We start from the raw sequence: 13,830 nt of genomic DNA on the forward strand, positions 1-13,830 counted from the left end.
CTCATCTGAAGCCCATGCCGTGGCCCCAATCTACCATCTTTAAATTAGCTGCTCCTGGAGACCATTTCCACCCTCTTTGATGACTTCAGGATTTGATTCCTTTTTGTTCATATCTCTTCAGCATGTCCCATCCTTTTTTTTACATAGTTGTAGGTATACATAGAAAATTATGCTGTTTGTAAAGGACACACTGGGTTGACAGCTACACAGGACTGGAGGCCACTGGCCCAGTGTCACTGGCTGCCCTGAGCTCCAGCCAGCTGTCCCTTGGGCTTAGGGGTGTAGGGTAAACATGGCATGGAAACACCTTGAATGATAAATTCTGCCTTAACATTTGTGACTGGAAGTACATAACCCTCCACCAGAGATTTTTAACCTTGAATGAGGTTCTGGGGCCAGTCATCTACCTTACTTGGGGACTCTAAAGATCTGCAAGTCAGTAGATCGCCTCTGACATGCTAAGTTGGTCTACTGCTGCTCTTGCTCTGATTTATCTTATTTGCTGAGTTCCCTTGGTGATTTGTCCCTGTCAGAATCCTAGCATCATAGCCTGTCTCAAGGCTCTGGATTCCCCTTCCCCACAAACTCTGATTTCCCTCTGACTGGGAAGCACTGGAGAGGAAATGTATAGTGGATCAGATGTAGGTTTTGGAGAAAGACAGTCTTAAGTTGGATCCCAGCTCAACTATTCACCAGCTGACGCGCTTGACAAGTCACCTTTCTCAACCTCAGTTTCTTCCTCTGAAATAATAATGCCCAATGTTACAGGGTAATCAGGAGGATTAAATGAACTAATCATAATTATATCCTTGTAAATGTTCATTTCTCTTTTTCTGATGTCAACTACTTCATTGTAGAGATGAGTATACTTTTGAGCTATGTTCAAAGGACTGAGCTGGAGATACCCTTAGGAGTAAGATGTGTTCCTTGCCATCAAGAATTTTTCAGTCTTAGAAGGGGGCTAGATGTTTAATGAATAAACAATTTAATGAATAAACAATTAAATTCAGGGTGATAAGAGCCATGGTAGAGGGAAGTAGAGACTTTTCAGGGATCACAAAGTAGGCGCACTTAACACACAGGGAAAGTCAGGGGAGATAATGTTTTAGTTGAATTGTGAGACCAGGTGGAAAGGAGGGAAAAACATTCTAGGCAGGGATATAAGCATGTACAAAAGCACAGAGGCAAATGCACGTAGTTCAGCAAAACTGAAATGTAGCCTGTAAGGAAAGGATTCATGATGGATGAGGCTGAACGGTTAATTAGGGCCACAAAGCTATAAGAAATGCATGTGTCCTATAAAGTGGAAGACACTTGAAGACAGTGGAAACCATGAAGTAACTTTAAGGAGATCAAATTTTTGGTTCAGAATGAGATAAATCATGACTAGAGATAATAGTAGTTGCAACGTAGGCGGTAGAGGAAGGCATATATAAAATCATCAGGACTTGGTGGCTGATTTGATGTGGCAGGGACGAGGGAAAGCTGTGATAGACTCCAAGTTTCTGTCTTGTTCAATTGGAAGAATGATAGTATCACACAACAGTATGGTATACAGACTGCAGACCAGATAGTGGGGTAAAAATCTTCATATCAGTTCTAGACATGTTGAATTATATTTGCAGATGAGATATATTCAATACAGGTGGAGATGTCCAATACGCAGTTGACTGTAGGGGCAGCAAGAAAAGGAGAGAAATTTGGCTGGAGATGTAGATTTATGAGTTATATTAGTCAGTATTCAGATTAAGGTGAGAATCCACAAATACAGTGACTCAAACAGGATGGTTTATTTCCCATACACACTGCAGTCTAGAAATTGTTGAGTGATCCAGTCCAGATGCCACTCAGAATGTGGTCCACTGGCTAGCAGCACTGGTATCACCTGACAACTTATTAGGCATACAGAATATTCAAGCCCTATCCCCAAACCTAGTCAATTAGCATCTGCATTTAATAAGAGCCCCGGGTAATCCACATGCACATTAAATTTTGAGAAGCTCTGATTTAAAGGACCTATGTTGCATGAGAAGGGGGAAAGACTGTAGAAAATAATGAGCTTTCTTTTTAGGATGTGACATCCTTAAATCAGTAAATATTAGTATTTACTATAGTAGAAATTAAAACTGAGAGTAGTTTAAAATATTTATTTATCAATTCCTTTAAAAATAATAACAAGCCGGGCTTCCCTGGTGGCACAGTGGTTGAGAGTCCACCTACCGATGCAGGGGACGCGGGTTCGTGCCCCGGTCCGGGAAGATCCCACATGCCGCGGAACGGCTGGGCCCGTGAGCCATGACCGCTGAGCCTGCGCGTCCGGAGCCTGTGCTCCGCAACGGGAGAGACCACAACAGTGAGAGGCCCGCGTACTGCAAAAAAATAAATAAATAAAATAATAATAATAATAATAATAATAACAAGCCTGTTACAAGCTAACATAAATAATACATTTTATGAAGAAGAACTGTGTTCCCAAAACAAACAAACAGAAAAGTGAGAATGGCATTGGTTTATAGTTTTGCAAATCTCTTTAATGTCTCCCTGAAGAGAAAACAGCTGGGTTCTTGTGTTTGCCTCCTCATTCAATATGCTGCCATATGTTGTTTCGGTTGAAGTAATATTTGAAGAAAATCCAGCCTCATGCAGATACATAGTTGGAAAAGGGAGGAATATTTTGATCGCCTTTTCATGTTTGCACATATTGTGTTTTGATACCATACGTTGACTCTACAAGTAGTAATTTCTTAAAGGTAATTTGTAATGTGGAATTGGAAAGCATATCAGTAAGCTTTCTGTACTCTTTTACATTAAAATCCACTTGTCTGTCCTGCATTTTGCATGGATCTTTTGCCTATGCCTGATTTCCTTACATCATGCATGGGTCATTTGTACAACATTGGCTCACTGAAGTATGCAGATCTTCCAAACGTTGACACATTTCAGTGTGCAATTCAAAGAAAAAAATCACATATTTAATGTCACCGTAGATGTCGTCAGAGATGTCTTTAAGTATAGAGAATCTGGCAGTGGCAGATACAAGTTTTCCAAAAACTGAATTTTAATTTAAAAGCCAGAATTTCATCATTGGCAATAAATATGTCAGTTGTTTTCCTGGAAGAAACAGGCTCACTTTGTTCATTTTTGAGAAAATGTTTGTCAAATACCCAAGTTTTAATTATAATTTCTCTATCTGAAATTTTTTTCAAGTAACAATGATATTGCATGAGAGCAACAATTCAGTTTATGACTCAAATACTTGCACGAATTCTTTTCCTCAAAATAACCATTGTACTTTAGTATATAACAGAAGCACTTTATGCCTAGTTCCTATTTTGTTACACAGAATATTAAAGAGACATTTATTAAAGCTTTGAGATTTTGTAAGATTAATAATTTTCACTGCTTCATTGAGAGCACTCTTAAGTGAAACTGGCTTTTTAAACAATTCCAACTGTGAGTACATAGCACAGTGCTCCAAAATGCAATGTTATCACAGTTTGGAGCCTCTCTCCTTGACCTGTGTTAAGGTACCAGCACTTTTACCCACCATTATTTTTGTACTATTAGTGCAAATGTCAACAAGGCAAAGAATACCTTAGTATTTTTTGTTCTTTTTCTTTTCTTTCTTTCTTTCTTTTTTTTTTTTTTTTGAGAAGAGAAAGGTTTATTGCAGGGCCAAGCAAGGAGAACGGGTGGCTTCTGCTCAGAAACCCTGAACTCCCTGATGGTTTTGCGGGAAAAGGTTTTATAGGCAAAGTTGGGGATGAGGGCTGCGGGGTGTGTGACTTTCTTCTGATTGGTTGGTGGGGAGGTAGGTAGCAGGGTGGTGCTCCAGGAATCTTGTGCTCAGCCTGAAGTTACCATCCTCCACCTGGGCGGAGGCCTTAGTTCTGCAGAAGAGTTCAAAGATATTGTTATGTATATTCTTTGAGGAGGAACCAGGACCCTTACCCAAGGCTGCACTATTGTTTCTTGACTGCTTCTCCCTTGTTTCTGTATTCCCTCCCTTCCCTGATTAGTAATTCTTTGAACCTGCCCTTTGGAACTCAGGGAAGGTCAAGGAGGCTGAATGAAGCCTATTTCCTACAAACAAGAAACGGGGGACATGGAAAGAATTTGTACCCAAGGGACCTCCTGGTCAGTTGTGATCCCCCCTTTTCTTTGATTGTCCTCAATCTTGAGGAGAACAGGTGTTGGAAGCCTTAATATTTTTATAAAAATAGTTATGACCTTGTGGACCTCTTGAAAAGGTCTCTGGGATCTCAGGTCTGTGGCTCACACTTTGAAACTCACTGTCCTATATGATTATCCTGAGCCTGATAAATATTGGCTTTTGCAATTGCATGATTTTGGACTAATTCTAGGCAAATTTAAGTAGCCAATTAGGGAGCAAATTATTAAGTAGCAAATTTTAAATTTGGTGTGTCTCTGTGCCTTCCTTTTCTATGACAACCCTGAAGGCACTCACTGGTTCCCTAGTGGCACGGATGGAATACGTACCACCCAGGAACCAATTCATGCTTGCTCTTGCTTGTTTGTTTAGTCATTGGGCAGATATTTATGGAGCCCTACTTTTTACCAGGTTCTCTGACTGGGCTATGGGCCTGATGCAGAGCTTCACATGCCCTATCTCACATAAACCACTTGCATCAATTTTCTATTGCTGCTGTAACAAATCACCACAAACTTAGTGGCTTAGAACAACAGAAATTTACTACATTATAATTTTGTAGCTCAGAAGTCCAACACTGGTCTCACTGGACTAAAATTAAGGTGACGGCAGCACTGCATTCCTTTCTGGAGGCTCTAAGGGGACATCTGTTTCCTTGCCTTCTAGAGGCCCCCTGCATTCCTTGGGTCATGTCCCCCTTCCTCCATCTTTAAAACATGCAGTGTGCTTCTCTCTGACCTTTCATCATTGCGTCTCTCTCTAACCACAGCCAGGAAAGGTTCTCTACTTCAAGGACCCACATGACTAGATTGGGCCCACCCAGATAATGCAGGATAATCTCCCCATCTCAAGTTCTGTAACTTTAATCACATCTGCAAAGTCCCTTTGGTCATATAATATAACATGTTTATGGTTCTGGGGACAAGAGTGTAGGTCTCTTTGAGGGGGTGTTATTCTGCCTACCACACACTTAGTAAGCATGCATTAAATAGTTGTTGAAGGAAGGAATGAAGGATCCTATCCCATCACTCATTTCTCAGCTTTGCTCCTCCCTGATATTAGATGTTGATTGTTTAAGACTCAATTGAGGTACCACCTCTTCTAGGATTTAGATGTTGCTCTGCTGTATTTCCAAAGTAAATGAATACCTCTATTAAAGCACTTATTTACTGCATCATCATGACTGTTTGCTCCTATCCCCACTCTCCTGTAAGTTCCTTGAATCTTGTGTCTGGCACATAGTATGTGCACAATAAATATTTGTTGATGAATGCATGAGAGCAGCAATTAATTATCCTTAATACACACCAAGTTACATTTTTGCATTTTCCCTGGGGCATGTAAAGCCCATTCCCCAAAGAAGCAGAGTGGCTTTAGTTATGGGAATTTAAGGCATTGTGGCAAGTATTAATGCAAGAATGGCAAAGGCCATTAACACAAGTGATATTTGGGGCAGAAGGGCCTTAGGCACTCCCTGACAGCATCCCTTGAGCCTGCATCCGCTAACTGAGCAGAAGCTTGGAGGAATTGTAGAGATGGGGTCTCTGCAGAGCAGCACTTTCTCAAGTGGCTTAGAGTTCCCCTAAGTGTCTGCAGGTTCTGCATTCCAGAGGAACAGGTGTGGAGCTGCCGGCCTTCTCTGCAGCCACACTGCATATGGCCCCTTTGCACCTCATGCCTGCAGAGGTCGCCAGCACAGAGACTGACTCTGACTTTGCAGAGGTGTCTTAATTCAGCCCCAAAGTTGGCTTTTCTAAAGACAACATGCATTTTACAGAGGGCCTTTTGTATGGAGTTACTGGGGATTCATTCAAAAATAACAGAAGCCCCAGTCTGCAGAATTTTTTTTAAAAAAGTTTTTGTCATTCCAGACACAGCTCCAGTCTTCCACCTCCTACTAGTAAGCCCATTTATATCAAAATGAATGAGAAATTTAATCCCTGGTACTTTATAAAGAAGCCATTTTTTCCCCTTTGGTTGTGGTTTACTCTGTGTGTGCTTTTTTACTGGCAGTGTTTAATAATGTTTATATTGCCTTTAACCTTTGACTAACTTTGCAGTTAAGTTCCAAGATGTGGTTACACATCCAGTATTTGTAGGCCGCTCCTGCCTCCTTTGAGACTGCTAACTTCTTATTCCTGGAAGGTATTTCATTCTCTTACCAAACATCTTAATCACTTCTGCTGGGTAAGAAGGGAGTCAGTGGGGTAGTAGGCAATAAGTAGTAGTAGTAGTTGTGTAGTATTGGGTTGGTCAAAAAGTGCCTTTGGTTTTTAAGTAAAAATAAAAGACACCTTTTTCATTTTCACCAAGAACTTTATTGAACAACGTATTCACCCTTTTGTTCCACGACCTTCTGCTATTTTTCAGGCAACTTCATAATTCCATCTTCCCAAAACTTTTTATCTTTTTGAGCAAAGAACTGTTCCAGGTGCCTTTTACAGTCTCCCAGGTAATTGAAATTTTTTCCATTAAGAGAATTTTGTAAAGACCTAAATAAATGGAAATCCAAAGGTTCAATGTCTGGTGAATACGGCAGAAGAATCAGAACTTCCCAGACAAGTTGTGACATTTTTTTGCCTGGTCATCAAAGAAACATGAGGTCTTGCGTTATCCTGACGGGAGATTATGAGTTTTTTCTTGACTAATTCTGGATGCTTTTCACTGAGTGCTGCTTTCAGTTGGTTTAACTGGGAGCAGTGCTTGTTGGAATTATTCGTTTGGTTTTCCGGAAGGAGCTCATAATAGAGGACTCCCTTCCAATCCCACCGTATACACAACATCACCTTCTTTGGATGAAGACCGGCCTTTGGTGTGGTTGGTGGTGGTTCATTTCACTTGCCCCACGATCTCTTCTGTTCCACATTATTGTACGGTATCCACTTTTCATCGCCTGTCACAATTTGTTTTAAAAATGGAACATTTTTGTTATGTTTAAGTAGAGAATCTCATGCGGAAATAGGGTCAAGAAGGTTTCCTGCACTGAACTCACGTGGAACCCAAACATCAAGGCGATTAACATAACCAAGCTGGTGCAAATGATTTTCAACACTTGATTTGGGTATTTAGAGTATGTCGGCTATCTCCCGTGTGGTATAATGTTAATTGTTCTCAATTAATGTCTTGATTTGATCGCTATCAACTTCAACTGGTCTACCCAACTGTGGAGCATTGTCCACCGAGAAATCTCCAGCACAAAACTTTGCAAACCCCTTTTGACACATTCGATCAGTCACAGCACCTTCTCCATATGCTGCACAAATCTTTTTTTGTATTTCAGTTGCGTTTTTACCTTTCCTGAAATAATAAAGCGTAATGTGCCAAAAATGTTGCTTTTTTCTTCCATCTTCAATATCAAAATGGCTACACAAAAATTCACCAAATTTGATGTCTTTTTTAAATGTGTGCTGATATGACAGCTGTCACATACAGTCTAACAAAATTGTTTCAAATGAAGTTAAAGAAAACTAAGTGCTACTAGAGCCATCTTGTAGAAAAAACCGAACGAACCTTTTGGCCAACCCAATAGTTATAGTTAGTATTTATCAGGGACTATGTGCCAGGCACTGTGCTTTGTGACTCCTATTATTAAATCTTTAGAATAACCTTATGAAACAAAAACTATTATTGTGTATCCTCAAATGTAAGGGAAAGTGCTTTCCTTAAAATTAGCCCTCAGAAAAGAGGGCCTCCCCCTATGTTTGAGTCCTTACAAAGACTGTCCCGTTGTGGGGTTACTCTATTTTAAACCACAAAGTAGTTTAAGCAGTCGTCCCAGTATTATGAAAATGCCTGTGGCTTGGGACTGCTTGATATTCAGGCCTTTGTGATACTCTTTCCATTTTATATAGATGAGAAAACTGAGACTTACCCAAGGTCATACAGCTAGTAAGTGGTACAGCCAGAATTCAAACCCAGGCATAAAATCTTACTCCCATCTCCTCATTTTTAACCCACCTCAGATTCTTTCTTTTACCTTTAAAAAAGTTTCAGTCTAGGAAGTTTCATCTAGGATGTTTTCTTTCCTTGTTGTTGAGGTTCCATTCTAAGAGCAGAGAAGATCAGAAGATGGGTATGCATCCAGTCTGGAGTCATGCTTTTATGGATAGCACTAGGAAGGTCTAGTTCACCTTCTAAGCCAAGGTGGCATGGGATTCTCTCTGCTTCATCCTTGCCAGATCACCCTGCTTCCCTTTGCTTTGATGGGAAGTTCATTGCTTCCTGAGTCAGTCTCTTACCTTGGCTCTGGTTGTAGGAGTTCCTCATACTGAGCTGAAATCATTTGTCTTGGAATTTTCAGTCTGACAGAAAAGAGATCAAAATGTACGTGGCTTTGTCTCTTACTGTCTTCCCTTCCTCCCCTCCCCTTCTTCTTCCCTTTCCAATAAATGTTTTATTTTAGAATAGCTTTAGATTTATCGAAAACTTGCCAAGATAATACAGAGAATTTCTGTATACCCCTCACCCTACTGTTAAAATCTTACCCTATTGTGTATCCTCAATCATTTTTCGAAACTAAGAAACCAACATGGTGCATTACTATTAATTATAAACTCCAGACTTCAGTCTGATTTCACTAGTTTTTCTCTAATGTCCTTTGTTCCAGGATCCCATCCAGGATATCACATTACATTTAGTCATTATGTTTCCTTAGTCTCATCTGGTGTGTGATAGTTTTTCATTTTTTCCTTATTTTTCATGACCTTGACGGTTTTGAGGGAGTACTGGTCAGGCATTTTGTAGAATGTCCCTCAATTAGGATTTATCTGATGTTTTTGTCATGGGGTTATGGGCTTGGGAGAAGAATACTGCAAAAGTAAAGTGCCATTCTCATCACTTCATATTTGGGACACGTGATATCAATGTGACTTATCACTGGTGATGTTAACCTTGATCCTCTGACTAAGGTAAAGTCACTCCTCCCTCCCCTTTCCATACACAGTTTTTTAGAAGCAAGTCACCATGTTCAGCTCACACTTAAGAGGTGGGGCGATTAAGTTCTGTCTCCAGGAGGAGAAGTATCTTATGTAGGTAAGTTATTTGGAATTCTTCTGTTAAGGAATATTTCTTTTCCCCTACATTAATGTAACCACTTATTCATACCAGTGTGGAGTGATGCATATTTATTTTATACTTTGGGTTATAATCCATTACTACTACTACTTTAATTATTCTCTTGTGCAAATCGTTCCAGCTTTGACCACTGGGAGGTCTTCCAGTTGTCTCTTGTGTCGTTTTGACATGCCCCCATTTGTTTGTTTTCTAAGGACTTCCTAACTTTCTGGCACTACAAGATATTCCAGGTTCTTCTTGTATTTTCCCTGCCCCATCCCTAGAATCAGCCATTTCTCCAAGGATCTCTGGTTCCTATTATTGGAGAATGATACTAGAAACTAAGATCTGACCACTGGAGTGCTCATTGCTACTGGGATGTAACTACTTCTAGATCTTCTCAGTGGACAGAGTTAGGAAATACGTGAACGTATATCAGCCCATGTTACACACATATCTACAATATTTCTGCATCTACATTTCTTTCTATAGGAAGGCTTTTCTTTTTCAAGTATTTATTGATATATTTTGCTGTGTAGCGAACAGCGAGATTCACTGCCTTCTACCACCAATGGTAATTTTTTAAGGTAGGGGGAGAAGAAAGTAAAAATGGAGATCTTAGCGTAACTATGACTTAAGAACTCAGTCACCCTCTAGTCCGATCATGTAATTTTAGAGATGAAGACATCCTAAGAAGTTTACTGAGATCCAAAGAGGTTAAAATACTAGCTAGTGGAACAGTCAAGATTGGAATCTGGCTTTTTGAAACGGAATCTCTTTACTTCCACAATATCTAATGCCTCTTTAAGACTAATCAGTATTCTTGGCTTTGTATTCAGCTCAGTTATTAACTTCTTCGGATGCATTAAGCAGACTAAAGTGTAATTTTACAAATTGGTGTGCAGAGGTACGAGCTAGCCAGTGGAAGTCCACTGCAGTGTCACTGAGGAGGGATTTTGCTCTCCAGTGACAGATCAACAACTTGAAAATGATGCTCTGATGGCCAGATGTTAGCGAGTGAATCTTCTTAAATGACTATGATGATTACCCTGCCCTGTTTTACTTTTTATAACTATCGCAAAAAAAAAAAAATCTTTTTGCTCTGGGGAAAGAATCACAGGGTTCCTATAGGACAGATACTTGATGTATACACCTGCTTTTTAGAAATGGGATATAAAGCAATGAAAGAATCTGTTTAATGTCATCCAAGGAGTTGGTGATAGGGTAAAAAATAAAAAGCGAAAGCTGCAGCCCCCATGGCCCTTCTTTTAACAAGCCAGCCACACAGCTCCTTTCTTTTAAATTGCTTTCCGGCAGCTTTTAAAGTAAAGAACAAACACTTGAAAGTTCCTCCCAAGAGACTTCTGAGGCCATAGGACAGTCCTAGGATGCCTTCAAACCTTTCAGCCATTTCCTTTGAGAAGTGGGTATGTTTATACTTGATAAACCATGTCTTGTCACCACATAACAGTAAAATCTCCATTCTGTTCTTTTCCTTTTGTACTTTAGTCATTTCATTTTATTTTTGTTTGGTACATTGTGAACATCCAAGATTTTTAGTGGAAATAAATGGTAACAGCTGTTTCTCGTGTACCAAAAAATGTAATTATGAACCTTAACCTTGAGATGATATGTCCAGATTTTCCCAGGTGTGGAAATGACTTGAAACGCTCATTTTGGGTAGTTGTCCCAATACAGAACCACATTCAGCTGCTTGCCATCAACTTCATTCAGAAAGAGGGAGTTTCTATAGGTCTTTCTTTATTCCAATACTCCCTTCTTAACACGGCTTTTCCTCTTTAAAATAGTCACCAGGGACTTCCCTGGTGACGCAATGGTTAAGAACCCGCCTGCCAATGCAGGGGACACGGGTTCGATCCCTGGTCCAGGAAGATCCCACATGCTGCAGAGCAATGAAGCCCGTGCACCACGACTACTGAGCCTGTGTTCTAGAGCCCGTGAGCCACAACTACTGTGCCCGCGGCCACAACTACTGAAGCCTGTGTGCCCTAGAGCCAGTGTGCCACAACTACTGAGCCCATGTGCTGCAACTACTGAAGCCCATGCACCTAGAGCCTCTGCTCCGCAACAAGAGACGCCAGTGCAATGAGAAGCCCGCGCACCGCAAGGAAGAGTAGCGCCTGCTCACCACAACTAGAGAAAGCCCGCGCGCAGCAACGAAGACCCAACGCAGCCAAAAATAGATAGATAGATAGATAGATAAATAAATAAATAAAAGACTATGGTCTAAAAAAATTAAAAAATAAAATAGTGCATATTTACCAACATAAACACACCCTTAAGTCCCATCTTTCATTCCTGCTTTATTTTTCTCTGTAGCTCTTACCACCATTTAAAATACTATATATTTTACTTCCTTAGCTTTAAATTGTCTGTTTTCCCCCATTAGAATGTAAGCTCTATGATAGCAGGGGATTTGTTTCATTCACTGCTGTCTTCCCCAGACCCAGAGTAGTACCTGGAACATAGTAGATGCTCAGTGAATGCTTCTGAATGAATAACATGAAAGTTGTAACTCGTGATCATTTGGCCCCTGATTTTAATATAAATACAAATAGTTGAGTTTTATTTTACAGGGTTATTTTAGATTATAAGTAGAATTAAATCACATTGTTTAAAATGGGGATTTATCTATTCACCAAAAACCTCAGAATTTGTACTAGAAATGTGCATAGTGCATTAGAAGTTATGCAGCTAACTCAGTAATGCAATGCTCTTATCACATGAAAGGAATTTTGAAATTCTCTGCTAAATATCACTCAGGAAATTGGTGGAATATCTAAAAGCACATTTTTTTTTAAACTTTAAATGTGAATTATCTTCAGACTAACCCAAAGATATCCTGAAGTGTCATTACCCAGTTTGACCAGATTTAGCAGAAAATGACTTTTCATTGTTATAAAAAGAAAATCTATTCTGACTAATATTTGCCACCTTAAAGAATATGCTATAAAATCCAAAGTAATTCCTCTGAAGGAATGTCAGCATATAGGTGCTGGCATGTTTTTATTTTTAATCATATGTTACAAATATATTATTTTTATTTAAAATTTCTAGCATCTGAAATACTTACACATGACTCTTATTTCTTATTTCTTTAAGCAATATGTAAGATAATAGAAAAGGGTATGCAACTTGACCAGCCATTTTATGAACTAGATCTTTCAAAACAACAACTCTAATGCCAAATTTCCTGCAGTATTCTCTCCAGGACAAGAAACAAACAAATAAAAAGCAATCTAGTCAGTGAACATCACAGACTTCTTTGCAAGCTATCTTTGAGCTGATGTAGTGCATAAATTACGTCTTTGTACAAGACTGACATATGTGCCTATTCCCCCCTTTTATTTCAGAGCATTGGGGAGTCGACAATGTCTGTTGTGTTAAATCAGCTGCTTCCCATGATTAAGCCTTCGAACCAGAGGACTAATGATGACTACAGCCCCGAAGAGCTGCTGGTCCTCCTGATATATATTTATTCTGTCAGTGGAGAGTTCTCAGTGGACAAAGACTTGGGTGAAGGTGAAGAAAAAGTGAAGAAAGCGTTGGCTCAAGTCTTTTGTGAGGAGTCTGAATTGTCACCTTTGCTGCAAAAAGTCACAGGTGAGTGTTTAACAAAAATAGAGGACATAAATGTCACCGATACAGAAAACAGATTTAAAAATAAAGGCATTTGGAAATGGGATGTAACCATCTTCATTGGAGTTGTTCAGAATTTCATGAGGCCTGATGAATGCTACCCAGCCTTTCGGATTAGAGGTTTTTGTTGTAGGTTTTTTGTTGTTGTTGTTGTTCCAGTAGTGGTAGGGAAATGGCCTTCTAGTTGCTTGTCAGTATTCATATTCTTAGAGCCTGAGCCTTGTTAAAATAGCAAAATACTCACAGGGTGTAATATCTTTAAGGAAAAATAAAATGATGTGCATCCATCCTATTCAAAGGATTTCTGTTGACATATTCTCTTTGAGATTGTCATTTCAAACTTAAAAACAATAACAAAAAACCTGTTTCCCTAAGATGTTGTACAATGTTATAGGATGAAAATTGCCATTTTCAAGAATAGTTTCATATTTTGACTTCTCATATTTCATCTTGAATCTGAATTAGTTGGTAGTATCCAAAATAATCCCCAAACATCCCAGTAAAGTAGGCTGTTGATTTGGGGGAAGTATATAATTAAATATCCTAAAATCTAACCATTTTCACTTCTAGTAAGAACTGTGATATAACTTACAGAGATATTCATTTGTGTTGTTTCATATCAAATTCAATATTCTTTATATTTTGTGTAAAGCTTATTGATAGTAGTGTGGATTGAGCCTGGGCCTGTTTGAGAGTGAGAAGTTATTAAAACTTACATGTAAAACGTAAATACTTTAAAAACATACCAGGTTGCCATTCATTCATGGATATGCGTGTGTGGGTGCATGTAGACCTCTCCACTGGGGAAGGCTCAGCTGAGGGAGGTTACATATCATCTGACTTTTCCTCCTGTCCCCTGTCCTGCCTCCCTCGGGGGAGCACCCAGCTTTCTCAGAAGCAGGCTGTGTCTCTGTCCACCTGAGCATCCGTGCATGTGTGCTTTCCTT

General features: G+C 39.6%; 1 protein-coding gene across 1 annotated transcript in view; it reads left to right on the plus strand.

The window, feature by feature from the left end:
* SCFD2 (sec1 family domain containing 2) overlaps positions 1-13,830 on the plus strand; it is a 395,362-nt gene that overhangs the window by 147,677 nt on the left and 233,855 nt on the right. Inside the window, exon 5 of the mRNA XM_060109985.1 lies at positions 12,598-12,847. Coding sequence (XP_059965968.1) covers positions 12,598-12,847 — 250 coding nt within the window. The remainder of the gene's footprint in view (positions 1-12,597; positions 12,848-13,830) is intronic.

The sequence above is a fragment of the Mesoplodon densirostris genome, chromosome 1, assembly GCF_025265405.1.
Source record: "Mesoplodon densirostris isolate mMesDen1 chromosome 1, mMesDen1 primary haplotype, whole genome shotgun sequence".
Lineage (NCBI taxonomy): Eukaryota > Metazoa > Chordata > Mammalia > Artiodactyla > Ziphiidae > Mesoplodon > Mesoplodon densirostris.